The 27,792-nt window shown below is 37.3% G+C and overlaps 1 protein-coding gene across 2 annotated transcripts in view; it reads left to right on the top strand.

Moving 5' to 3' along the window:
- Positions 1 to 27,792, top strand: part of Chst9 (carbohydrate sulfotransferase 9) — a 266,459-nt gene that overhangs the window by 119,463 nt on the left and 119,204 nt on the right. Inside the window, exon 3 of one of the 2 annotated variants that reach the window (XM_047526430.1) lies at positions 11,929 to 11,967. The exons of the other annotated variant lie outside the window; for it this stretch is intronic. Coding sequence (XP_047382386.1) covers positions 11,929 to 11,967 — 39 coding nt within the window. The remainder of the gene's footprint in view (positions 1 to 11,928; positions 11,968 to 27,792) is intronic. 2 annotated transcript variants of the gene reach the window in all.

Genomic DNA, 27,792 nt, shown 5'->3' with positions numbered 1-27,792 from the left:
GGGAAAGCTGAGGGTCAGTTCTGTAATATTTAGGCAGCTCTCTGTGGCCACTAGGTGTAGTTGGCATGAACTTTCTCAATGGCATAGTGGTCTCAAGGTGATCCAACTTCTTGAACCACATCTGGCTTCTCTCAGAGCATGGTTTCAAAGACTCAGGAAGTAGAAACTACCTGATTCTCAAAGTCCAAGCCTAGAAACTTACACAGCATTACCTCTGCCTAATTTTACTGATTAATCAGGTTACTACGTCTGGATAGATTCAAGGTGAAGAGAACTAGGTTCCTACCCCTGGGATCTGGCCCAGGGATGGCAGGCCCCTGTGACTGGCTCTGGCAGATCCAGGGAGGTTCTGCTCTCACCAGAGATGCTGGGTTTCCTGAGAAGCCAGCCAAGACCACCCTGTGGGTTTTTTTAGTAATACCACATGAAGGGTAGGGCAGGTGGCAAGGCTGGAGACCCCCAGAAGAACTGGGAAGAGGAGGAGCACAAGCCTGGGGAGAAGGCAATGAGAACAGGGCAGCAGAACAAACCAACTCAGCACAAGAGGCTGAAGGAAAGCTGTCTGGACACACTGTCTGAGTTCATATTCACACACACCTGTACCTGCAGAGGAAGTTTCATGAACAGATAGTCATTCCTTGTTGGGAGAAATCCTACTTCTGCAGTGAACGTCTCAAGTGTGTAACTTGCAGGGAGGAGCGTTCTGCTTCTCCTACCTAGGAAAGTAAACAACTGCCCCAAGTTAATCTAGTGTTAACAAGGGAACCTGTATAGGAGCCTGGTGGTCTGATCCCCCGTGGCACATTGTGATTGGGCAAGAAGCCTATAAAGTGTATACCTGTTCCCACAATAAACGAGTTTGCAGGCTGCTCACCACAAATTGCTTCCACCCAACTCCTGGAGTCTGGGGGTCTTGACTCTGCATCCTTACCTGTGCCTGAGCTAGCCTGGCACGGCTACAATTCCTCACTGTGTAATGCATTGATACCTTCTGTTCCATTCTTTTCTTGAGCTGCTTTGTTTTGTTGACTTTGCTTTGGTTTGTTTTGAAGAGTCGGCTCTTCACCAGTGTAGTAGGGTAAGTCTATAATACTGATGACTCTGGAGGCTGAGGCAGGAGGATCACAATTTTCCAGACCAACCTGGGCAAATTAATGAGACCTTGTGTCAAAATAAAAATTTTTTAAAGGGTTGAGGATGCAACTCAGAGGTAAAGTACTTGCCTAGCTTATGTCAAAAAAAAAAAAACGAGAAAAGGAAGCAAACAAAGTGTCTAATACAGAGCTTCTTCTTCTTCATGAAGGTAAAATGTTCAGGATGCTATAAAATCTCACTTTTATTCTAAAAGGAGTAAATAAACATATTACAATAACATTCTTTACAAAATAATTCATTCTAGGTTTTTTTTAACATAATGAACACTCTGAAGATATTTAGAATTTTATTTTCTTTGAAAATGATTATTCACTCCTAATTAGTAGAAAAGCATATTATACAAAGGAAAGTACATCCCTGCTTTAGTTAGTAGCTGGAGCTAATGTTATTAACCAGTGTTCTCATTTTGCCAAGCTATTTAAGACCTGGCAATAACTGGGTTTTTGCTTTTGCCAATCTGACTTCAACATCTAAAGGTCTTCCAAAAATCTTCTCTGCCAAGAAATGACTGCCTCCGAATGAGATCCTGAATATCAAAAGGTTTACTCTAAGATTTAATTCACCCAGGCCAATTGGGAATCTGAAAGGGACTATTGCTTGTCGCATTAATTATGTGTATGTCACATGGATCTAAGTGGGAAGAAATTCTGTACTTGAGAATTTCCAAGACAACCTAAAACGATTGTTCTTCATACTGATTTTGCTGCTACTTTACAGAGGGGTCAGCCCAGAAACAAATCTTTGAGCATTCAGTTCTTTCTCCATGCCATGACGGATGGCAGACCCTAGGGCTAGGGAGTACAGATGGAGAGTCAGCTCTGCCAAGGCAGATGGTCAACCTCAGAGCCCCAGATTTATCTGTATCGATATGTTTCTGAAGGGCCAGTTTTTGTATCTCAGTACACACTGTCTGAAGCTCCCAGTTCTCAGAGTGCACGCAATGGCTCTTTTTGCCCATGCATCCTAGCAACAGATCAACTAACAAAACAGAAACAGACAGAGGAGCAAGTGGAATTTATCTAAACCTGCAAGAGGGCAGTGAGGATCCCCACCATCCAGAGGCTCATCATTGGTGTCAGCTGAGATCAGTGACATTTCAACATCAGCATAAATCCAACTGCAAATGATAAAATAAACCCGTTGGCCTGTTCAGAGTACTTACAAAACAAAAACTACGCAAGTTCTACTCCTATATAGACCATTTTAGACCAACTAATCCTTAAATTGGTTCACTTAAGCTTTTCTATTCCTGCCCTTACAGTAAATTACTTAAAATCCTCTCACATCCTTGTCTGCACAATTTCATTTTAAATTATTAGAAGAAAGTATTTGCCTTTCAAGTTGAAGAGACCACTGAATCTTGGAAAAATCAATTTTATTGTTCAAGGTCCTACTATTTATTGGAAAGAAAGGGGAAGGGTTCTTTTGTTTTTTCTGAGCAGCTCTCCCTCTCTATTTAGACCAGATCAGACTATTGACAGATCCATAGCTGCTGCTCACTCCAAATGTGGATAGGATTGGAGCCATAAGCCCATGTGGCATTGGCTCATGATTGGGAATTTTGATATATCAATTTGTGTTTCATCGGACCAACTTGTATTTGGAAAGAAAACATAAGGAGGAAAGGACAGGAATTTGGTAACATGGAAAGCCACTTTTCCCTAGACACGATGGAATATTATTCAGCTTTAAAGAAGAATGAAATGGATGGAGTTGGAGAATATTATGCTAAGCGAAATAAACCAATTCCAAAAACCAAAGGCCAAATGTTTTCTCTGATGTGTGGATGCTAATTCACAACAGTGGGGGATGAGTGCTAGGGAACAATAGTTACTTTAGATTAGGCAGAGGGGAGTAAAGGGTAGGGGTTATGGGAGAAGGAAGGATAGTAGAATGAAACACATTATTACCTTATGTACATATAGGATTGCATGACCAATGTGATCCTACAACATGTACAGGCAGAAAACTGAGAAATTATACTCCATTTATGTATGATTTATCAAAATGCATAAATACATTCTACTGTCATGTATAACTAATTAGAACAAATGAATAAATATTAAAAAGAAACTAAGGGAAGGCAAGTGAGAGAAATATAATTAAGAGGTCAAGAAACTCACAAAGGCTGGGAGCAGTGGCAAACTCCTGTAATCTCAACAACTCAAGAGGTTAAGGCAGGAAGATCGCAAGATTGAGGCCAGCCTCAGCAATTTAGTGAGGTCCTTAGCAACTTGGTGAGATCCTGTCTCAGAGTAAAAAGGGCTATGAATGTAGCTCAGGGGTAAAGCACCCTGGGTTCAAGCCCCAGTAGGAAGAAAGGAAGAAATTCTCAAAGACTGAACTTTGTAACAAATGATGAAGTCATTAACTTTGAGGACAGTGAGAATTGTCATACATTACTAGGCATCACCTGGTACAGAGCACCCATAAAGGCAAGCACCTAGATAGACACTGCTTTCCCTGCCCTGTGCACTGAGATGAGAGCTTTACAAATATTAGCGTATCATGCACTCAAAACATGTCGTAATTACATATTCAACCTTCATAGTGACCCTTCCAAGTAGGTACTCATATTACCCCTGTTTCAGGATGAACACATTTCAACTTGGAGAGGTTAAGCAATGTGTCCAAAATCCAATGGTGTTTAACTGGCAGAGTGACAGACCCATGCTCCTGAGCACTCTATGGAATTGCCTTTTATCACAAAGGCCAATGAGCTCAGAGAAGGTGAAAATCTCAGGGCTCATATTTCAATCCTACCATTCACTAACCCAGACCCTGTGCATATTACAGAAAGATTCTGAGCCTGCTTTCACTCCTGAAAAAAAGGAAGTGATCATCATCAACTCTCTGATTTTTAGGGAAGATTTAATATTTAAGTGGCAACACAATGCCCAACTTGTAGTGTGTACTAAATAAGAACTAAACCACTTTTTAAGAAATTCATTCCGAAGATCTTCTATGGTATTCTACTCTTGAACTACTGTGATTAGCTATTCAGCAATTAAAATAAGTAGTTGATTTATTCAAATAATTCAATAAATAATAAATGACTAGTAAGAAAGTAATCTGCAGAAAATTTTTCAACAAAATAATTTATTGAGGCACTCTCAATACCTAGGGACTGGTCATAGATATCATAGAGAATATTCCATTGCTTACTACCCCTGCTCTCTCACCCCAACTTTTTTTTTTTTTTTGGCTTCTCTTTATTTATTTGCCACTTAGTAGTTTGGTGGTTTGGCAAACCACTTTATGGCTCAAGGTTTGCTTATTTTTTTTAACCTGAAGATGGTTTATTTGTAAAGTATCATAATTTCATGCAGATAAAATGAATTGTTCCATATAATAAACATGCTGATAACAATGATAGGTACATAGACATTGTTTTAGAACCATTAGCTACTATTTTTAGTGTGATTATAATAACACTGTGCTAATATCACTTAGAAACAGGAGCGAAATAAAACTCAAATTAGTTCTATTCATTTTCAGTTGAAATATCAGATAGAGAAGATAATAGATGATAATTATATAGATGGTAGATATTGAGTGTATGTGTGTGTGTGTGTGTGTATAAATACACACAAACTTGAGCAAAAGAAGAGGAGAGAATGGGAGGGAACATGGTAAGAGAAGTTCCACTCTTTCTTCACAGAATTACATAGCTCACAGGGAGGGACTTATCTCCAAAGTCCACGTTCCTTCTGCTGACTCATGCTGTTTCCTGTGGGAAGAGAAAAACTTGCATTTAAGTGGATTTTATGTATTCATTTTCTCTCTCCTTATAGCCAATAAGCAAGAATAGTTGGTGTACCTACATCTAATACAGGAATAATTTTGAAATTATTTAAAAATATTGACAAAGGCATTTTTAACACTGATCACCCAAATATACATTCTGAGATTGCTTTTCTCACGAATGCTGCACTGTAATAGACATGGCAACCGGTGGGGAGCAGAGTTTTAGGTCTGGCTCTAGGAATTCACCTAGCACTATAACCTTCTTGCCCTGCCTATGAGTTGGGGCATTTGAAGCAAGTAAACCTTCAAGCCCCTTTCTCTCTAAATCCCTATAACATAATCAGAATTAAAATCCTACCTCCTTCCACTCTCCCTAATTAAATCAGAAGGACTACAGATTCTAGAAAAATATTACCAGTGTTTTTTCCATTATAGTCTAGATGAAACAAAAACAGCATTAAAAAAATTCATGAGAGTTAGCATCGTATTATCTGGAGATTGTTATACGCCCCCCCTTATTTTTTAAATAAGGAACATGTGCACAGTAATTTTCTTTGTCATGATTCTATGCCTTCTTCATAGTGCATTTTGCCAAAGAAACATTGGACATAAATGAACATTCTCAGGTATCCTAGCAACAGGATGTGATTAATAATACCTCTCAGAGCCGGGCAGATAAAATGCCTGAGAGTGAACACAAACTCAGAATTGGCTACTGAAAAATTGGTAGTGCAGTGAGGGATGCTTGATAAGATTCCATGACAGACTTTATTATGCAAAGATGGAAGCAGGAAAAAGTGAGAATATATTTTAGAAGGGAAACTGTATCTGAGCATGAAAATACAGTGTTTTGTGCACAGTGTATAATACATATATACATAATGCATGTATATTCTTAAATGCACAGGTGCACGCATGCACGCACACACACACACACACACACACACACACATACACAAAAGAGACACTGAGTTGTAATGCAAATGCCCCTTCTCATTACCAATAAGTCATCATTGAATTGCTATTTATGTGCCTGTGGTTTTAAAAGATCAGAAACAATCCGTGATTAAGAGACTACTTCTCTTCTAAAGTACTGAAATGTACTATAAATTGATAGATATTTAATGTTTCTCCATGGAACAATATCAACACCTCAAGTCTAAATAGCCTTTAAAAATATCAAGACTTAGTTTATATAAATAGTCTTGAGACTTGGTGTTTTAGTGTTCAATTAAACATATTTTTTTGTATAAGGAAAAAAAAAGTTTTACCCTGCAAATTCAATTTTTATGAGATTATTTCCATTTTTATTCCTCACAGGTGGAGGGCTGCATCTAGGTTTAAATAGAAATAAGATGCGAACCATACTTTAATGTTTTGCTTTTAAACTAGAATCTGTGATAAAATAAAGCATAACTAGAGCAGAATCTATGTTCATTATTCCTAGAGCCTCTCTGTTATTTTATCACCCACTTTTCTAATATAATAGTTTTCTAAGTTGTCAGTTGTAATATAAATATCCGCTAAAAGCTCTATTTAGGTTGTACTTCCACTAAATTTTACCAGTACTAAAATTTGCTTCATGCTCTCTCACATTTCAGGCTGGATTGGAGTGAGACACAGCTCTCTGTATGCTAGCTTATCCCAAGCATTAGTGTTCAGGGCTTGGTGCTGGAAATAGGCAGACAGAAAGACACAGGAGTCAATGCAGGCTAATCGTGAACCAAGCAGTAGAGACAGTGCTATGGCAATGGTCTCAAGAGCTAAGGACACCTCAGTATTTTTCCTAAAGAATTACAATCATCAAGTTATAGCAATTTATGTATAGTCATGCTTATAGCAGCACAATTCACAATAGCCACACTATGGAAACAGCCTAGTTGTTTGTCAATGGATGTATAGATGAAGAAACCATATATATATATATGTATATATATATATATATATGAAATATATACATATATATATATATAATGAAATTTTGTTCAGCCATAAAGAATAAAATGATATCATTTGCAGGAAAATGGATGGAAATTGACAGCATTATCTTAAGTGAAATAGCCAAACCCACAAAGTCAAGCAATGTATGTTTTCTCTCATGTGAAAGGTAAAGATAAAAACAGAAAATCAAAGAGAATCCAGTAGAGTCAAAGAAAGGGACCAGGGAAGGGAGGAGAGGAAGGAAAGGGAAAATACAAGGGAACAATTTTGACCAAATTATATTGTTATTTCATGTGCATGTACCAATGCATAACAATGAATACCACCATTATATACAATTATAATATGCCAATAAAATACGGAAAAAATGGCTAAAGGGTCACAGAGAGGGGAGCTCGATTTGCAGGCACAGGAGGTTGAGGGAACCGGCCCAGAGGAAGAGTCTTCATAGAAGTTCTGTCAAGCTCCAACGGAAGGACAGGAGTTTGATAAGCAGGAATGGCATGGTGGGACATTCTAGGAAGCATGAACAGTGTAAGTTGGGAGCTGGTGGGGATATCACTCCTGGCTTAACAGGCAAGTATTCTGGTTGGTAACTCGGGGTAGCAGCAGAAGGTAGGTTGTAGCTAAATCATTCAGGCATAAATTTCATATTAAGGAACATGGATTTTAATCTTCAGCTGATTGGACCACAAGGATGGAAAACCAATGAAATCAGTAAGAGCCTATAGAAAATATATCACCCCAGGAAAAAGCATCAAGTCATGAGCCAGGGGGATGGAAGTAAGAAAGGAGAAGGTAGAGAAGAAAGGTCTTATAGAATGAGAATGTAAGAGACTAAGGGAGAAAGGAGAAGCTGAGCAAAAGGGAGCAGGATATGGTTCTTTTATTTATTTATTTATTTATTTTTATTATAGTTTTATAGTTACACATAGTAGTTGGGTTTATCCCAACAAACTTCTACCTGGCTGGAATTCTATTTCAGTTCATGATCTCCCCCTTTTCCCTCCCATTGTCCTTCCCCTCCCCCACTCTCCATCCTCCACTCTCTGATTTCAGAGGTTCACCCATGGTAGGTGACTCCCTTGCTCTGGGTCTGAGGTGACAGCAGAACGTCACAGCAGAAGGGCAGAGTAGAGGAAAGCTGCTAGCTCATAGCAGCCAGAAGCAAAGCAAGAGAGGGCCAAGGGCCAGGGACAAAATATAGTCCCCAAGGGCACAGCCCCAGTGGCGTATTTCCTCTAGTCACTCCTCACCTGCCTACAGCTATTATTCAGTAATCTATTCAAATTATTACCCATAAAATAAATCAACCCACTGATTAGGTTACAGCTCTCATGATATAATCGTTTTATCTTCAAAATCATCCCTACACTAATGAGCTTTTAAAACATGAGCTTTTCAGGGGACACCTCATATCCAAACCACAAAAGATACCTCGGCAGATGGCACCAAGAAGAAGCAGCTTTGTAGCGAAATGTAACGCTTCAAGGACATGTGTTGAAGTACAATAGAAAATGCAAAAATTTCCACTACCCTTAAAACCCAGGTAGAATTTGGAATTAGAAATAAGAATCTCAACTAATTTCTTACTATGAAATTAAATATGGAGAGAATGAGTGATAATCCATGCAAAAAAGAGTTACTTTGCATTAGGTAGAGAGGAATGAAGGGAGGGGGAGGGGTATGGGGGAAGGAATGATAGTAGAGTGAAACAGACATTATTACCTCATGTACATATATGATTGCATGACCAAAGCGATCCTACAATATGTAATCAGGAAAATAAGATTACACTCCATTTATGTATGATCTATCACAATGTATACATGCATTCTACTGTCATGCACAGATTAGAACAAATAGATCATTTTTAAAATAAAGAAAAACTGAAAAAGAAGCATAGCAAGCCATTTCCACATAAGCACTACAATCTGTGTCATTTGATCACTTTAACATTGTCTTATGTATGATTTTATTTTTCTAATTTGAAGTTTAGTATATATATAATGAAGAATAGAAATCTAATTAGGTTCCTTTTGGAGCTAATTACACAATAAAACGATTATTATAACATTTATATAGCACTCTTCAATTTACAAAATCCTTTTCCTATAACACAGGAGCCTGGAAGTGTTTGAGATTTCAGTAAAAATTGCTTTAGCCCTGCCTTCCAGCCTACCTTTTGAAACATTGGACCCCAATATTTTGTGTCAATTTCATCCATATTTTGCTGACTCACTATATGGATTTCATCCATGCAGCTACTTACAAAAGCAGATTTGATGCGCACCTTACAGATAAGAAAGTCAGAATGCCTGATTTGCTTATAATTAGTATCACTGTAGGTATGTTATCTTGAATAAATGATCCAGTCTTTCATGATATGCATAACGATTTCCCCAGAATTTACCAGTGTAAAACAATAATAAGCTTTTATTATCACAGTTTCTGTGGGGAACTTTGTAGTAGCTGAACCAACGGTTCTGGGCTCAGGTCTATCATGAAGCTGCAGCCAAGATGGCAGCTGAAGCAGTCCCTTGAAGGCTGCCTGGGGCTGGTGAATGGAACATTCACATGCCTGGCAGGTTGAGCAGGAGGCCTCTTTTCTTATTGGCTATTAACAGAAGGTCTAAAATATATGGACCTCTCCATACGGCCGACTTGTATATCCTCAAAATATTATCTGGCTTTCCCCAGAGGGAGGGATCCAAGAGACAGCAAGATGGAAGCTGCAATTTTTTAGGGCCCAACCTCCAGGTCATACTTTCATTTCTGCAAAACCCCATTGGTTACACAAATCCATCTAATTTAATGTGGAAAGGGACTTAACAAGGACATGAGTATTTGGTGAATAGACGATGGAGATCCCTGGGAACACGGACTATCACACCATCTTACGTATCTCAAATACTTTGACTTTCAACTTTTAGGATTTACTAAGCACATCTCATTTCATTCTCGTGCAAATTAAAGACTCTCCAAGAGACATTTTTCTGTAAACATAAGTCAAGTTTTACAAACATTTTTTTCATAATTTTTATTGAACATAGTGGTGGGATTTGTTGTTACATATTTATATATGCATGCAACATAACAATATAATTTGGCCAATATCATTGCATGCATTTTTTAAAGTTTGTGAATGTTGAGACCTCTAGTATTCGTAAGTGTATAATCAAATAGTCATTAGTGGCCTGTCCAATAGGAAAATTAAATAAGGAGGTACCTCATCACACTTGATAATGAATGAGACCTGGAAGTGAACTATTCATACCATTTATCTGTTTGAATCATTAAAATAAATTACAACAAAGAAGGCCTCTGGAAACCACCCAAATGAATAGAATGTGCTATCCATCAAGGTGCCAGTTAGCTGAATTCTACACTTTGGGTTATGTAGTTTCTTTTCTTTTCTTTTCTTTTCTTTTTTTTTTTTTTTTTTTTTGAACTTTTTTTATTTGTTCTTCTTAGTTATACATGACAGAAGAACGTATTTTGACATATCACATATACATGGAGTATAACTTTCCATTTTTGTGGTTGTAGGTTGTAGGTTGAAAGGTGACTCTGGATTACCCCTGAAAACAAGTCTTTCATCTCAACAGTGGTGTCCACACTTTATGGCCATGATGTAAAGCTCCTTATCTAAGCTCCTAAGCATGCATAATTGTCTCATGGATTACCAGAAATCCTAGTTTGTTTCTGCTTAACCTATTGCCCGTCCTGGATACTGATAGGCATCCATCATTTCTTGAATGAGAAGCCATATCCTCAGCCTCACCTTCCTCCTCACCCACTTGCACTCAAGCCTTCACAGTCTTTCTTGCGCTTCCTGCCCCCTCTCTGTTAGAATCACTGCCTCACAATCTAACAACCACTCTGCACTCAACAGTGTTGGATGCTGTTAGAACTTCCACCTTAAACTTCCTGAAAACTTTTTTTTGTGGTGCGTGACGCTTCACTCTCTTCATCCTCCTTGGTCTCTGCTGCTTCTGTCATCTCAGAGTCTGACATCACAAAACAAAAGTAGCATTTTTATTTCTTGGTTTTTGAACTCAGCCCACTCCTCTGTGCTATCTGCTTTTATGCTCCATTCAACTCCACAGTTCTACCATCTTCTCAACATGGGTCTTTCCTCATCTGATAGCTCCCAGGCTCCATATCCCTATAACACTTCAAACTCAGCAAGTCTAAACAGAACTCCTCATCCCTGCACCCCACCCCATCTTATCATTTTCCCAAAGTACATCACAGTGCCCAAAGTCATCGAGTAACCTTGACTTCTCCTTCTCCCTTACAACTCACATTTTGCAGATCACTGGACCGAATTACATCTACCTCCCCACTGTCTTTTGCATTTCCTATTTCTCTCTATTCCCTGTTTCATGACCCAGTTCACCCTTATATTACCTATTGCCTAATGTCTAGGATTGTCCTCTTCATTGGCACTGCTATTAATGTTCAAGTTCCTAGAGCAAGTATGTCTTCTTGTTCAATGTTTCTTGTCCATCTTGCCCATACCATTTCCTTTGTGAAGAACCTATTTGCCTATTTCAGATTCCCTAAATCTCATGCATATCTTAAGATCCAAATCTAATATCCCTTTCTCCATAACTTTACGAGTTAGGCACTCCCTCCTTTCTTAAAAGAATTGCTTCATCCTCTCATATCTTTAAACATTCTACATCTTTTGGTGCATTTCTCATTTTATTTTATATTGTCTGTCCTTTCTATCCTTCAAGTGTATAAGAAATCATGGTGTTATTTTATTTAGCTGTTGTCCTCATAGTGCTCTCTATGGGGATTTTCACTTTGTGGGTTTATTGTTTAGTGAATGAATTTTGTTAACAAGATTTTTTAAACCCAACAATATAATTATTACATATTTACTCAATTTTTATAAATTAATTTGGAGGCATTTTTTCATCCTTGTGAACTGTCCACAATCATCTCTAGAAGCATTCTGAACATGAACTGAAATAGTGGTTGTGTTTGGAAATTGCCAAACACTGGGATTTCATCTTAGCTACATCATACTCTCTTGACCCCACACTGCAACTTATCTGCCACTTCTCATTTCAGGGAGAGTGGAGAAGAAAAGAGAACAAAAAGAAACTTCAGGTAAGATTTTGTCTTAATTGGTTCCAATTGTTTCCTGTTTATTTCCATCCTTAACAAACTAGCAGTGATTCAGTGTTCAAAAATTCACATGCAGAGCAATCGCTTATGGTCCTTGAATTGATAGATATGAAATAATTTAAAATAAATTAATACATTTAGCCCTTTTATTTTGACATTAATTATATCCTTTTCATTCTATATATTCAAAAGAAAACAGGATGGAATATTTAATTTTTTCATGATTATCTATCAAAAGGTCAGTCTTACAACCAGAATTTTTTAAATATAGACATTGCAATAGTTGACAACTAGTTTCTTTCCCCAGATGTCCATGAATCTCAATTGTTTGTCTTAAAACCATCTGTGTAATTGATGTATTTCAGAACATGTTAACTACCTAACCAAGAAGAATCTTTACATTTGGGAGAAATTTTTTAAATATTTCCATGCCTAAATTCTATAGCCACTAAGAGGTGAATGATGCTTTGGCAAAATGCCAGTGAACATAATAGGAGTTGATATTTACTCGCTAATGAAAAAATAAACTTTTAAATGTCCATATTTTCATTACTTTGTCTTGAGGTGAGACAAATTTTCATTTACCAATTAAGTAATCATATAGGGACAGTCTTTCAGCTCACAATGCCCCGAAATTGCCAATAATCATAGAGAATTCTACTTTGGCATATGTAACTATTCCCACCTCCCTTCCAAAGTCCCCCACCAGCCCCCTATTCCTATGAGAATTGGAAGCTGCTAATGTAAAGAAATGTCACTCTTCACACTACCAAACTTTCAACTTCCTTTTTATTGGGTGGGGGGAGGTGAATTTGTTAACAAAGTATTATTTGTGTTTCCAAACAGCCAATAAAGTCTACTATAGAAAACAGTCTACTTTAAGAGTTTAAACAATATAAGTCTCTCTCTCTTTTCTCCTCGACTTCAGCATTCATCTCAAACAAGTGGACAAATTATTTCCTATCCTACTTCCCTGTTAAATCTTATTGTTTCCATTGTCTCTGTTGATCTTTTAAAACCCAATCATGAATACGGAAAAAAAAAAAAAATTGAAGGCAGGAAAGTGCCTGGCCTCCTCACAACTGTGATTACTTCCATTATTGCTCCTTGAGGGGAAATTATTTGTGCTGTTTCTAAAATGCATTGCTGTGATGCTGTAGGTACTGGCTTCTTAATTAACGAAACCTTTTCATTTGGAAGGGAGCTACATTGACCAGAGTTTTCAACCAAATGCCTCTTTAAGTTCCCTCATAGTCAAGGATCTTAAACTTCTATGTGACCAATGTGACAAAAACCGTTAGAGAAAGAAGCAGGGAACACTGCTCTGTAGGGTTTTAAGGGAACTTCCTTTACTAATGGAGCTAATGTGCTCCATGTCATGCAACTTGTCTGATTTCTATGAGAAAAGGAAGTCAAGGATAACTTATGGATAGAGCCCAAATTATTAGGGAAGTCTGGGGAACTCCTTATTAGTTCAAAGAACACAGATCATGCCCTCAAGAAATCTGTATTCGTAGAGATAGTTGGGGTTTTCAAGATCCAGACATAAATTTTGCCACAGTAGTCATATATATCCATAATCATTTTGTGACACTGGCCCACATAATGCCATCTTTAGACAAAGCATGAGCTTAAAAGGTCAAGAAGAGCATCATGGGCATCTCTATTTCTGCTTTCCTCCCTGCACTTCTCTGTATCATTTGTTGCTTGTTCTCTTCAAATTCTATGTTCTACCTGCAGGGTTACGCACACTGCTCTTTACAGCTGGGTCTGGGTCCCTCAGCTGAGGAAGATCTCTGTTAGGTCCTGGGCCCTTTCAATTTATCCCTATTCAATTGCATTAATCATGATGGAAACCAAAGAATTCAGAAAAAAATAGACAAAAATATTCCCCATTAAGCAGGAACCCACCACGATCCTTAGAGTTTGAATTGATTAAAGCTAGTTAATTCTTTGTTTAAAGAATTTTGCATTAATTTGAAATTTACACAGAGGTAAGATTTTGCTTAGGATAAGTAATAACTTCCTAAAAAGACTAGAAAAAATAAAAGTGTGTTAGTAAAGATATACAGAGTCAGGGCATCTGTGTTACTCAGCATTTTGGCACTATGACCAAAATACCTCACAAGATTGACTTAGAGGTGAAAAGATTTATTATGGCTCTTAGTTTCAGAGGTTTCAGTCCATGGTCGGATGGCTCCACTACAGAGGTTTCAGTCCATGGTCAGATGGCTCCATTGCTTTGGGTCTGAGGTGAGGCACAACATCTTAGTACGTTGAATTGTTTTCCAAAAATGGCAATGAATGTTGCCAAGTTATACATATTTTCTTATGAGTTATTTATGGCTTGTGGAAAACATCATCATATTGGAAACCAGAACCATGGCAGAGGAAATCTCCTCAGCTTAGGCAGCCAGGAATCAGGGCAGACGGTGGGGGTGCAAAGAGGAGAGGGGAGGAAGGGGAAAGGGACATGGCACACTCCTAGTAACCTACTTCCTTCAACCATACCCCCACCTGCCTCCAGTTTCAACCACCTCCCAGTAGTCCACTCAGCTATCAATGGCTTGGTCCACTGATCAAGTCAAAGCCATCAAAGTCCAATCACCTCCCAAAAGTCCCACCTGTGAACACTGCTATATTAGGGACCAAGTCCTCAACACATGAGCGAGTCTTTGGGGACACATTACAGATCCAAACCATAATAGCACCCCTGTAGAGAATGTTGACCAAAAGTTCTGGTTAGATCATTCCTAAGGTTCTTTCTTTTCCATTTTGTGTCTCCGATTCTACTTACTGTTATTACATAATTACATTTTTTATGTGTTAAAGATCAGCACAGAAAAACTTTAAATGGCTCACATTTTATTATTTAACTAAGTGAATCATGTCTAAAAGGCTAATTTAATTTGGACTGGGTTCCCCCTAGAGAATATATCTCAGGGAACTAAGACTGTGAAATAAAATTGTCCTATAAGCAACTTGTATTCAGAATCAGTCTGCATTCTGATTACAATCCTGGTTATAGTTTCATATGTAATGCTGTTTTCCATAATCCAAGAATAACTCATAAAACAATATGTATAATGTAGTATGCTATATTGTCATTTTTGAAAAACAATTCAAAGCATATTCCCATTGACACTAAGTTTGGATACTCATACCCTGGTCGTACAGCATGGTCAGAAAAATCAAAGCCAAGTTTGGGTACTTGGCTTGGTAAAGAATATTTTAAAACATGGTGGTATAATGACAAATGGACAAAATATGAAGAGTCTGGTTCTTGATATCATCCATTTCTCTTGGACCCAGAGGCACTCAACCACTGAGCCACATCCCAACCCTCTTTATATTTTATTTAGAGACAGAGTCTCTCTGAGTTGTGTAGACCCTCACTCAGTTGATCAGGCTGGCTTTGAACTCATTGTTCTCCTGCCTCAGCCTCCAAAGCTGCTGGAATTACAGGTGTGTGCCACCATGCCCAGATCTTGTTTGTTTTAATGACCTAATTTCTTCACCAGAAACATAGAAAAAGCTAGGTGCAATGGTGTACACCTGTAATCCAAGTGATTCAGTAGACTGAGGTGGGAGGATGGAAAGTTCAAGGCCAGCCTCAGCAACTTAGCAAGACCTTGTCTTAAAATAAAAACTAAAGAACTGAGTGGCAGAAAGCCCCTGGGTTTCATCCCCGTAGTAAAAGAAAAAAAAAAAAAGAGCAGTGATCATTTTATATAAAAATGCTACTGATTTGAAGTACACTTATTAGAAGAAAGACCTACATTGAGTCCATAGAATTCTTGATATTAAAAGCAACTTGAGGGGCTGGGGATATAGCTCAGTTGGTAGAGTGCTTGCCTTGCAAGCACAAGGCCCTGGGTTCAAATCCCCAGCACCACAAAAAAAAAAAAAGAAAAAAAAAAAAGAAACTTGATATAAAATACAGCAAAAATTCTTATAAAGAAGAGTGCTTCATAAATTATTGTTTAGAAAATCTATGTTAGAAGGTAGATTATAAAGATTATAATCTACTATAAGATAGATTTTACTAAGGTAGATTATAGAGATACCATCTGTTAAGTATATATTGTTCCTAAGTTTTCCGACAAGAATCCTTTCAAATTCAGTCAAATATTAAGTAAAGAGCAGTCCTAGTGGAACAAAGACTGGATTATTATAGAAATTATAATGCATATTGTAAAAATGAAGCTGCATGTTTTCCATTTATGACATTAGAGCATCCCTAAAGTTAGAGATGGTTTGTTCATTTGCATAATCTACAAAACATTCCAGTAGCAAAGAACAATGCTATTTTTTTCTCAACTCAAAAGGTGAAATTTATTATTGGAAATTTAGCAAATGGTAGAATACCTGCTTTGCAAACTCAGTCCCTTGCTATCTACCTTTAGACTGGGCTTTTTGTTTCTTGGAAATGTTCTGAAACAGTAATAACACCTCTAGTTTAAAACATTTTCACACACCTTCAGTATGTAGCCCTTCAGAATAAAATACTGAATAAAATCTTCCACCTGTGAGTGAATAAAATGTTCACTCTCTTAGAGGTTACTTATTTATTGGATGCAAATTTTCAAGTAGATACGCACTTAGCATGGTTTTCCTCTGTCATTACCTTTTTTGTGTATTTTTTTGCCATAGTTCCCAAATACTCTTAAAAATGCCCTCAAACTTAAGTATGAGGAAGATCTAATTTGTCTTAGTTTTAATTATCAGTGACCAACATTAAACTTATGAAGTTAGCAGTACAGATACATTTGAGTAAAACCATCATTTTTGGAAAGCTCACTTTTTGAACATCCATATTTTGTCATATTTCTCTGTATTTCATTCTTATTTGAGAATGATTATTCCAGTTAGAATCAAATCAGTTGAAAATACTTTCATTACAACATGTTTATGTTCTACAGAAACTTTTTTTTTTTTTAAAGTCATGTCATTGGGTACCACAAAGAGCACAGGAAATGTATCTGAGGCATTTGTAAGTTGATAGTTTCAATTTTCTAAATGTTTTCATGGTCCACATATCTTTATAGTTCATGGTGAAGAAGCAAAGGTGAGTCAAGTAAGGGATAAATGTCAGTTCATTCACTCTCAGCTCAGGGAGAAAGGCGAGTACTGAGGATTCCAGCACAGCATGAAGAGTGCCTTCTAGAAAATTATGTACAAGGTTTCCTGAGGGATTCAAAGAAGGCTTCCTAATAGAGGCGAGATTCACATCAATCCTTGTCAAAAGAATAGGAGTAGTTTACCAGGCAGAAGATGAGAAAAGGCTGACTGTTCAGAGACAGAGACAAGCAAAAGCACGTCCTGTGGAGGGACAGGTTAGTGGTTTAGTAAGGCTGGGACACAGTCATAGACCAGACGTAGGAGGTGTGGCCAGAAAAAGTAGGTGTGAGCCATAACCCACAGACCATCTGGGTCATTCCATGAAGTTTGCCCTTTTTTGCAGTAGAGGCTAAAAACTCACCAAGTATACAAGCAATTACAGGATCCATTTGCATTTTCTAAGGATCCGTTCAATGAAAGTATGGACTGGCAGAGGAATTGCCTGGGGGCTGGAAAATCAGGTGGCCTCTCATTTTAATACTTAAGAATGAAAGGATGAGGGTTCCAGATGTCTTTACCAGAACAAGGACGTTAGAGAGGAAACCAAAGAAGTGGAATATAGATGCAAGATGAAATTGACCTGTCTGGATAAGGGAAGCAAGAGAGGATGACTCCCGGTCTTCCAGCCTAAGAGATGAGGTGAACGAGCCACCTTTATAGGAAGCACAGGAAGAGGGACAAGTTTGGCAGGATTGAGAATCAATGCAGCCACGTCTTTGTTGACCATAGTGTGGCATGTGAGATACAAAGGCAAAACTGTTAAGAATGTTGAACAACTAATAGGCAATACAGAGGATATATCCTGGAGATGGGAAGAGATGTCTGGGACACAGCTTTACCTTAAGTCATTGGTACCTGGGTAAGAGATGAAGTTCTGGTTAGAAGTGAGCTTATCCAAAGGGAGCTGGGGGTGTGAGAAGAGAAGAGACAAGGATGCTTCACTGGAAAATTCCAAACACGAATGAACACATTAAGACAAGTGGGAGCCTAAGAAATATCAAAGATGTCCTGCAAAAATTGGCAGCATTCTCTGTCTCTGAATCCCAGAGAGGAAGAGAATGAGAAGGAAGAAATGTTCTGGCATGCCACAATGAGCAAGTAGAGTAGTATGAAAAACTGTCCTTTGGAGTTAGGAAAGGGGGTTGATACCACAGAGAAATTATTTTTCAGGGGTTCTATAAATGAAAATCAGATGATAGTGGTTGAGTTAGGAAGTGTAGGACAAATGTAGACTCTTCAAAGAGTTTTTGAGGGGAGAGGAGAGAGGAGGAAGAAGGAGAGAGACAGAGAGAGAAAGAGACTCAATAATTAATTCAGGGAATAGATATGTGTTGAAGGTCTTTCATTTCAGTTTCTGGATTAGTGTCTTCCATTTACCCATAAAATAAACTCGTGAGATTCTTTAGGGAAAAGTTAATTGCTGAAGGTTGCATATACTTACTAGAGGAACAGAAACGCAAGCTAGGCAGTGACTTGCTGGAACCAGCTTGTAACATCTGGAAAGATACCTGTGAGAATTGATTGTGGCCATCTCTTCCCAACTCTGCATTAGAGCCATGAAGATAGCTTCAAATTGGCCAAGGTGGGAGTCTTCACACCATAGAAACTGGCAAGCATTACAAACCAGAGTTTGTCCAGCTTTAAATATTGACCAATGCACTATGGGATCTATCTCTGTGTAATTGCAAAGCCTGAGAATTTCCCACAGCTCTGCAAATGGAACTTGGTCAAAGTCACTTCTTTAACTAACACTGAGACCTCGATCCAGACCTGTGATTGACATCCAGCCTAACACAGGCCCAGAGCGCTGATGGAAAAAAAAAAAAGTAAATTATTCTTTCCTCATATCTTACACCCAAATGGCCCAGGTTAGTGTAAGGAAATTCTTGTATTTATCCATTCTCTAGGACTAAGCTAGCAATTTTCTGCTTTGGCCTCCTGGGCAATCCATCCCCAGTGTGTTTGCTTTTTAAGGCAGCTTTCCTGAAGAACTGGCTCTCTGAACTGTGTTAATGAATTCTATTTTAAAAATAGCCAATTTTCTCTGGGTTTCTGATTTCAGAATAATATTTATTGTTGAGTGAAATAAAGCCTCTTAGATGCATTTTTCCATCCACAAAATAAAAGGCTCACATTTAGGCTGTTGGTTAGAAGAAGTCTTGAAGAGTTTATTTTTAAACAAACTTCATTTTCCAGACAGTAGAATTATGATAGAGAATAAATAACAACACAGCTGTGCCACATTATTTTGAAAATACCTTAAATTTCATTGTATAACACTGCATTTAAAGAGTGTTTTTATGCAAACTAAACAAATCTGAAATGATAAGTAGCTCGTGTAGGAGAAACTGCTGTGTCACACCAAATAGAGTACAAATATGAAAACACCTCCTTGAAATTCCTTCCACATGTTTGATGTTTAACTTGGATTGCTATTATAGTGAGCGTAGAAGGACTGATTTGCATTCCATTAAGACTTGAAACATTACTTCTTTAGGTATTGAGAGAAATAGTATCTTTAGCCAAATCACAATAGATTTCGTGTTAAAGCAACATGCCTCACTGTGTAAATGAGAAGCTCACATCCGTGACCATTAAGCATGTATGTGATCCTTGCTCCTAGAAGAAGAAACGAAGAAGAGTTTTATCATTTGTGTTAGCCAAAACGACTTCAGGTTTTCATCTTAAATTCAATATTCTGGTTTTAAAAGAAGTCACAAGGAATTCCCAATTAAAATGGAAATTAACTCAAATAAAAATGGACTTTCATGAGCTGAATGATCTTATTAAGGCAGCACAGAACCAAGCAGTTAGCAAAAAAACTAAGTTCATGCTATTTTGAATTTATTGTGAAAGTTTCATCGAAGTGTACCTTATGTGTGTGTATGTCTATGTATGTCTGGTATATAAGATAATGTAGTAATGTACATGAAAGTATGTATAATAGACTTTTTTCTGACATGACTCAGACTCAGGAATGGGGCATTTCGGGTAAATGCATATTTTGATTAGTTAAAAGTGCCACTTATACAAACAAAGCAGGAGAAATACACACAGAAATAAAATACCAGTGATCCTCAGGCTTACATAAAAGGAGTTGCAAGTCATACCTGATTTTCCCACGGACAAAAACATAAGGTTGTATTTCTAACCAAAGAATGGATGCCCAACTTTTATTTTTTTAATACACATGACCACAAACATTTTAATCAACAGTAAATGATATACTTGTATACTGCGTTACTTAAAGCCTTCTAAAGTGAATGGATCCTATAACTGTCCTAATATTTCACTGAAAATCCCCAGATAAGAGACTTTGCAGGACAGCAGAGCAGCCATGAGGTTCTAAGAAGCCAAGAAACACCTGAAGTCTGCTCCCCCCAGAAGTGGGAATCTAACTTACTTGGCAGTTGTGGAAACTGAAAAAGGCCAAGCCTTCATGGGAGAAGTAGAGACTCCAGGGGACATCACATTGTAGGGAACACCAGAACCAGGGTCCTCTTTCAGAAGCGGTTGAGTGATCGATCGATTAATTCACAGTCAGAGGCTAGTGAATGGCCATGAATTACCACGTTATTGGTTGTAGGTGGCACATCTAAGTTCTCTTAGAGACACTCATCAGTGTCTGGGCTTCTGTCGGGACCGTTTACAGGAGGGGATGGCTCTGACCGTGGCCCGTGCCTCCGTGTGAACATCATTCCTTGTTCAGTCCTCACAGAAGGTCTCCTGAACCCTCCCTCATGCTCCCCTGTGCCTGTTTATTTATGTCCTGGCTATTAGTAAGACTGTGCATCTCTAACACATTTCTTGCTGTGCGGAAACAACCTATATTTCTCACTCTAATACGCTTTCTGTTTTTCCTCAAAAATGTCCCTGAGATGCATTCTTACCCCTACCTTCTCTAAAAGGCACAGCTTTCTGTCCCACTGGTATACAAAGAGCCAAACAACATACCATATACAAAACCTGACTTTATTTAATGCATTTTTCTTGTTTCCTTTAGCCATTTTTCTATCTAATATTTGCTAACTACCTAAACTTGCTGACTTCCCTGCCATTTTAAAATTTTGATCCAGGATGTATAGATAAGCAAATGTGAACTCCATTAAACTCATTTTTTTTAAAATTGACATTCATGGTACCTAGAAATACACTAAATCCTGCTAGAACATATAGTTATTTTCTGTAAAATGTTTTAAATTGTTCAATTTATTTTTTAAAATTTATGATAAAGCGAACATAACATAAAATCTACTACTGTGACCATTTTTAAGTGTTAAAATGATTTAGTGACATTACACATGTCGTGCTACCATTACCACCATCCAACCACAGAACTCTGTTCATCTGTAAAACTGAAATTCTGATCCCATTGAACCCAAGCCTGCATTTCTCCCTCCCAGCCCCTGGCTTCCTGCATTCCCTTTTCTGTCTTTATATATTTGACTACTTTGGATACTTCAATAAGTGGAACAATACAATAATTTGTATTGGGATCTAGATTATTTCATAACCTTCTCGAGTTTCATTCATGTTGTAGTATGTGTTAGAATTTCCTTCCTTTCTGCAGACTGAATGATATTCAATTGTTCATTCATACATTTTATTTATCCATTTATCTCTTGATGGGCACTTGGATTACATTCAATTTTGAGCAAGGTGAATAAACCTGCTATGAACATGGATGTACAAATATCTCTTCAACACCCTGATTTCAGTTTTTGCTATACATATATAGATATAGACATAAATATAATATATATATATATATTCTCAGAAGTAGAATTGTTAAGTTATATGGTAATCTACAAGGTTTTAACTTAGCAAGAATTTCTAAATTTGTAATTCTCTTGATTTTGTAATTTATTTGTTGGCCTATTTATTGTTATTGTTGTTGTTGGTTTTTACTTCCTTGTGTTTTCTTCTAGATTAGCAATACCCAATAAAAAATCATACAAGTTGTATATATGTCAATCTGATGGATTGATTAACTGCATTTTTAAAAGTAACAAAAGTGAAATTATTTAACCTAATTTTAGCATTATTTAACTAATATGCTAAAAATATTGTAGTATGCAACCAATGCAAGACACTAGAAATGATACATGTTCTGAACATGGGTATTATAGTAAAAAAGAAAAGCCACAGTAAGTTATATGATGTAACAGTTAAAGAGATGTAGTCTACCTAGACAATAAGGGTATATTTTATGGAAAACTATTTTTCACCACTTCAGTGTTTTAGTTTTAGTTAAAATTTAAATTAATTAGAATTAAGTCTCTAACTTGTGCTAGTCACGTGTTAAGTGCTCAGTAGCCCCCTGTGGCTCAGGGCTACCATGGAGAACTGCACAGAACTGAACACCATCTTTGACACTTCTATGGGAGAGTGCTGCTCTAGGTTATGATCTTTCTGAAGGCAGGGAATTGAATCTTGGTCACTGTCACAATCTCACCACCTGGCATATCATAAGTGTTCACAATGTACTTGCTGAATGATAAGCTAAATTTACTCACCAAACACTTACTGGAGGCTCAGCGCTTGCCGGGTATTATCATGACCTTGGCACCTTGTAGAGTGAGCTTATGTAAGCTACCTTCCTGTCCTGGGATGTCTTTGCAAAGATTGACGTTCTTGCAGGTTTTATTTATTTGATATGTGAACTAGATTTTGAATGAAATAGAAAAACATACTGAAAACAAAGAAGTTACTTATAGAGGTCTTTGTTTACTATCAGTGAAGATTGATTTAAAAAATGAACGAAAAAGTGGCTTTGTCAAACCAACAGACAGGACAAACAGCCCTGTGAGTTTCCTAAGGAAAAAAGTACCTAAGAATGGAGGACAGGGATTATGAAAATGGGACAAGAGAAAAGCAGAGACATGGGAATGTGCACGAGGAGGATCCGAATACTCCAGACAGTGCATTTGAAGAGGTACAAAGGATTATCTCTTAACCAACCCCAGGGCATACATCTATAAATTAAAATGCAGACTTTATTCCGCATCCTAATTCATTTTGGAAGATAAGTTATTCATTCATTTATTTATTGAAGAATTATTAGTAGAATGTTTATTATTTTCTACGACAAGTCAAGGGCAAAACACCAAAGTTTTTTATGAAGTAAAGAGAAACCACACACACACACACACACACACACACACACACACACACACACTTCTTTGATTTGATTGTTTGGAGGACATGAACAGTAGAATGGTATTTTTCTGAATTTTGCCTTCAGATTCATGATTGATCAATTTTGTTTGCCCTTGAATGAGTATTTGCCTGAAGAGATGATGAATATTACCTTTTCAGCATACTGTGACATGAAAAAGAAAGAATAAAAACCATTGCTTTTCATTGCTCATTGTCTTTATTGCACGTGTTGGTTTGCAGTATTCTGCTATTAATAAAAAACATGTACATAAATACAAGGAAAGAATATTACCTACATGCAGAATTCCTCTCTTACCTACCTGCATACTATTGAAAACAGGTGTCTAGGTTCCAAAGTCATTTGGGGATTGGACTGAAGGGATTGCAGGATGTCACTAGCATCTGTCTTTTAAAAATTCTTTGTCGTATCATTTTTAATTGCAGTCAAACACATCTATCAGTAACTCATTGGCAATTTATATATAGAGACCTCTGAATTAAAAAAAAAAAAAATAGGATGTCTTTGTTGAGGAATGTTTCATTCTTGTTTTCATTGCAAAATGAGCCTAGCCAGAGTTGTATGCCTGCCCGGTGTTTGCTGTCAGTCGAGCATCCTCCACAGAAGTGAACAGTAGTAGTCATTGTGTGCTAGTGGGACAGCTGTGCACTGACTTCCTGGGAATGATAAGGGCATTTGTTAATATGGAGCGATAGCATTCACAGTGTCCTTCAACGTGTTTGCAGAATCGCTGCTATGAAGTTAGAAAAAAGGTCCTCATATTCATAACTAAATTTAATTCATGTGTAACTATTGTGGTTGTATAAAATATTAATTAAATTGCAACATAAAATGATTTTGCTATGATCATTGTTGATCAAAAATAATCCAACACATAAAAGGTCATGAATGTATGGTTTGTAATGACCTTAGGAGTTGTTGAATATATTCGAAAGTTGTCATCTTATTTATTTGACTCAATATGAATATATAGAATATTTTTAAAGGTATTTTTCATTGTGAAAATTTATTTACCTAATGTTGATCTAGAACACCAGAAAAAAACTATATATATATATATATTCTTTTTCATGAGGAAGAGAAGGAAAACAGAAATAATCATTTTTTAAAAGTTGAACTCATAGCAGAAGTCTTTCAATAACAGCTTCCCAGCACATGTGGCTAAGATCTTGGTTTGACACCAAAGGACCAGTAAAGTCCAGTTCTTGGTGTTCCAATTCTAATTGTGATGTTTGAGTTCCCCCGAACTTATCAGAAAGCATTTAATATTTCTGTTTTGCAAAGATGTTTAATTATCTGAATGGTTTGAAAGTTGGCAGTAGTCAAAGTCTTTGAAAGATTACAAAAATTACACAAACAAAAACTAAATGACCTGAAAGACGAATCTCATTATCTTCTGTTTTTAAATAATGTATAATGATTGGCAGCAGAAAGAGATGAAGCAAACAGATGCCTCAAATCAACTTGCATTTTTTTATCTTTTCTCTTTGAAGACATCGCCTATGTCTTGTATAAACATTAGAAATCATATTCTTTCATTAGGGAATGACCAGATTTAACATTGTCACATATGAGAAAATGTCAGAGGAAGATCTGTGTGCTGAGTGAAAAGTAAAAGATTTCCATATAAGGTGACACACGAGGAAACACTCAGTCCATGTCTGATGTTAGAAATGCAAACACCAAGGCAAAGATGTGACTGATTTAGTTTTTTAACCATTTGACTTCAGAATTATATGAGTAAAATTATACCGTACAGTTTACTACTCTAAATGATGCTCTGTCAGTACTCTGATGGAGACCTAGGTAAAAGAAGAGAGAACAAACACGACCCTAAAGCACACAGGTGCTCTTCAGAGCAGAGGGATAAGGAAGCTTAACGAAACTCAGTTCCAAGGATTTGAAATCAGCAAAAACTTCACAATTTTTAGCAATTCTGCATTTCTTCGTTCCCACCCACCCCTGCCTCCTCCAGCTTCTGGTGTGTTCTAAGATCTTCTGTATGTCATATCTATGGTTAACGGTTTGGGATTGTACACTTAAAAGTCTATTAAAAGGGTAGATTTCCTGTTCAGCATTCTTGCCATGATAAAATATAATTTTAAATGATAGTCAAGATCTATCTAGCAAAAGGGATGGACGGGTTGCGGTTATAAGTATACTCAAAGAGTGAGCAAAGAGTCAAAATTAATCATGCGGAGGTCAGCCTTCTGTCTCAGGTGATGAAAAGATTCGAAATTTACTGATCCCACACAGTAGGTGGGCAGTTTTGACACCACTCAGCTCAATCTGAAGTGGGGAGAGAAGAGTGATCTTCAGAAAGAAACTTTTCAACATTTCCCTTTCCATATATTTTAAAATTTTCATAAGCTAAAAGAAAGGAAGGAAGGAAGGAAGGCGGGCAGGAGGGAGGGAGGGAGGAGAGAAAGGAAAAGAAAAGAAAAGAACATAGTGCCTTTGTTTTCTCCTTCCTTATAAACCCTATAATTTAATTCCAGGTCACATTATATAACTCTAGGTTACATTACATTTCCAGAAATGCTTGTTGGAGTTGGCAAGCACTTGTGTCTTCCAGACAGATCAGGTAAGCAAAAAGGCAAGAGAGAATTCCTGTTTACGTCCATCTTTCTTTCTGCCCTAAAACTGGAGAAAAAGGAAAGACGAAAGCCAGTTTGGGGATGAATCTGCAAGGCAGGTCCCTTACTCCTATGTCCTAGCAGACTAGCTGACGCAGCTTGCTCCCCTCTTTTCACCAATTTGGATCATCCAGTGTCCATATTAATCTGTGTGTAAAATATCACTTAGACTGCTGAGAGGCGTATGCACTTTTGAATTCTAGGCATGAATATGTAGCTTTTTTTGTTTTGGTATCAGTTGATTGAACTCAGGGACACTCATCCACTGAGCTACATCCCCAGCCCTATTTTTTTGTATTTTATTTAGATACAGTGTCTCACTGAGTTGCTTAGTGCCTCACCGTCACTGAGGCTGGCTTTGAACTTACGATCCTCCTGTCTCAGCCTCCCACACCACTGTGATTACAGGTGTGTGCCACCTTGCCTGGCTATAGCATTTTTTATTTTATACTTTTTTAGCAACTTTATTGCAGTCTAAACAAGAAATTAAAAGATTATACATATAAATTGTACCACTTGGTATATACATGTATACAAATGCATACATACATACATTGCGGACCAATGACAACATAAAGCTAATTAATACATCTGTAAACTCACACAGTTACTGTGTGTGTGTGTGTGCGTGTGTGTGTGTGTAGAACACTTAAGATCTGCTTTCTCAGCAGAATTCCAGTGTACTCAACAGTATCATTGACTGTGGTCACCATGCTGTACAGTGCACTCCAGAATACATCCATGTGCATAACTGAAATTTGGTACCTTTTGACCAATATCTCCCAAATCCTCCATCCCCCAACCTCTGGCAACTACCATTCTATTTTCTGCTTCTATAAGATCTACTTTTTTAGATTTCTTGTATAAGTAAGGTTATATGGTATTTGTCTGCCTGTGCCTAACTTATTTTACTTAGTGTAATGGTCTGCATCTTCTATCCATGCTATGACTTCTGTCCAAATGACAGGAGTTTCTTTTTCTTGGGACTGAATAATATTCCTCTGTGTGTGTGTGTGTGTGTGTGTGTGTGTCTGTGTGTGTGTGTGTTACATCTTCCTAATCCATCCACTGTCAACAGATATGTAGGTTGTTCCCATACCTTGCCTATCCTTGCCTATTGTGAATAGTGCTATAATTACATCAGGAACTCATGCAACTCAATAGCAAAAAACACAAGTAATTCAATTTTAAAGTGGAATAGACATTTTTCAAAATGATGAGTAGACATTTTTCAAAAGAATGTATACAAATGGCAAACAAGTATAGGAAAGTTGCTCAGTATCACTAAAAATAAGGGAAATTCAAATCAAAACCACAATGAGATATCATCTCACACCTGCTTGAAAGGCTGTTATCAAAAAGACAAAAGATAATAAATGCTGGAGAGGATATATCAAAAAGGGAACCCTGGTCCACTGTGAGTGGCAATGTAAATGGATACAGCTCTAATAGAAAACAGTATAGAGATTCCTCAAAAAATTAAAAATAGAGCTACCTTATGATCCAACAAAACCACTACTGGATATGTATCCTAAAGAATTGAAATTAGTATCTCAAAAAATATTTTCAACTTTTTAGCTGGTTTTGCTAATCTCAAATAAGTTGCTTAGGGGAGCTCATTTTTTTTGTTGTTGTTTTGCTTTGTTTTCAGTTGGTCAATATCAATTAGAAGAGACAGAACTGAATTTTGAGTAGTTATACTTGGTTACTACTTTAGCTAGACTAGTAGATGAAGACATCTCTGAGCAGGTGGCATTTGAACTGAATCCTGATCAGTGTGAGAGAACCAGTCATAAGCAGATTTGAGAGAAGGAGGAATGGCAAAGACCCTGAGGTAGGACCAGCTTTGTAGATTGAGAGGACAAGAAAATA

Source organism: Sciurus carolinensis, chromosome 15 (assembly GCF_902686445.1).
Source record: "Sciurus carolinensis chromosome 15, mSciCar1.2, whole genome shotgun sequence".
NCBI classification, from domain to species: Eukaryota; Metazoa; Chordata; class Mammalia; order Rodentia; family Sciuridae; genus Sciurus; species Sciurus carolinensis.
Note: the sequence above shows the minus strand (reverse complement) of the source record. Positions and strands in the feature narration are given on the sequence as shown.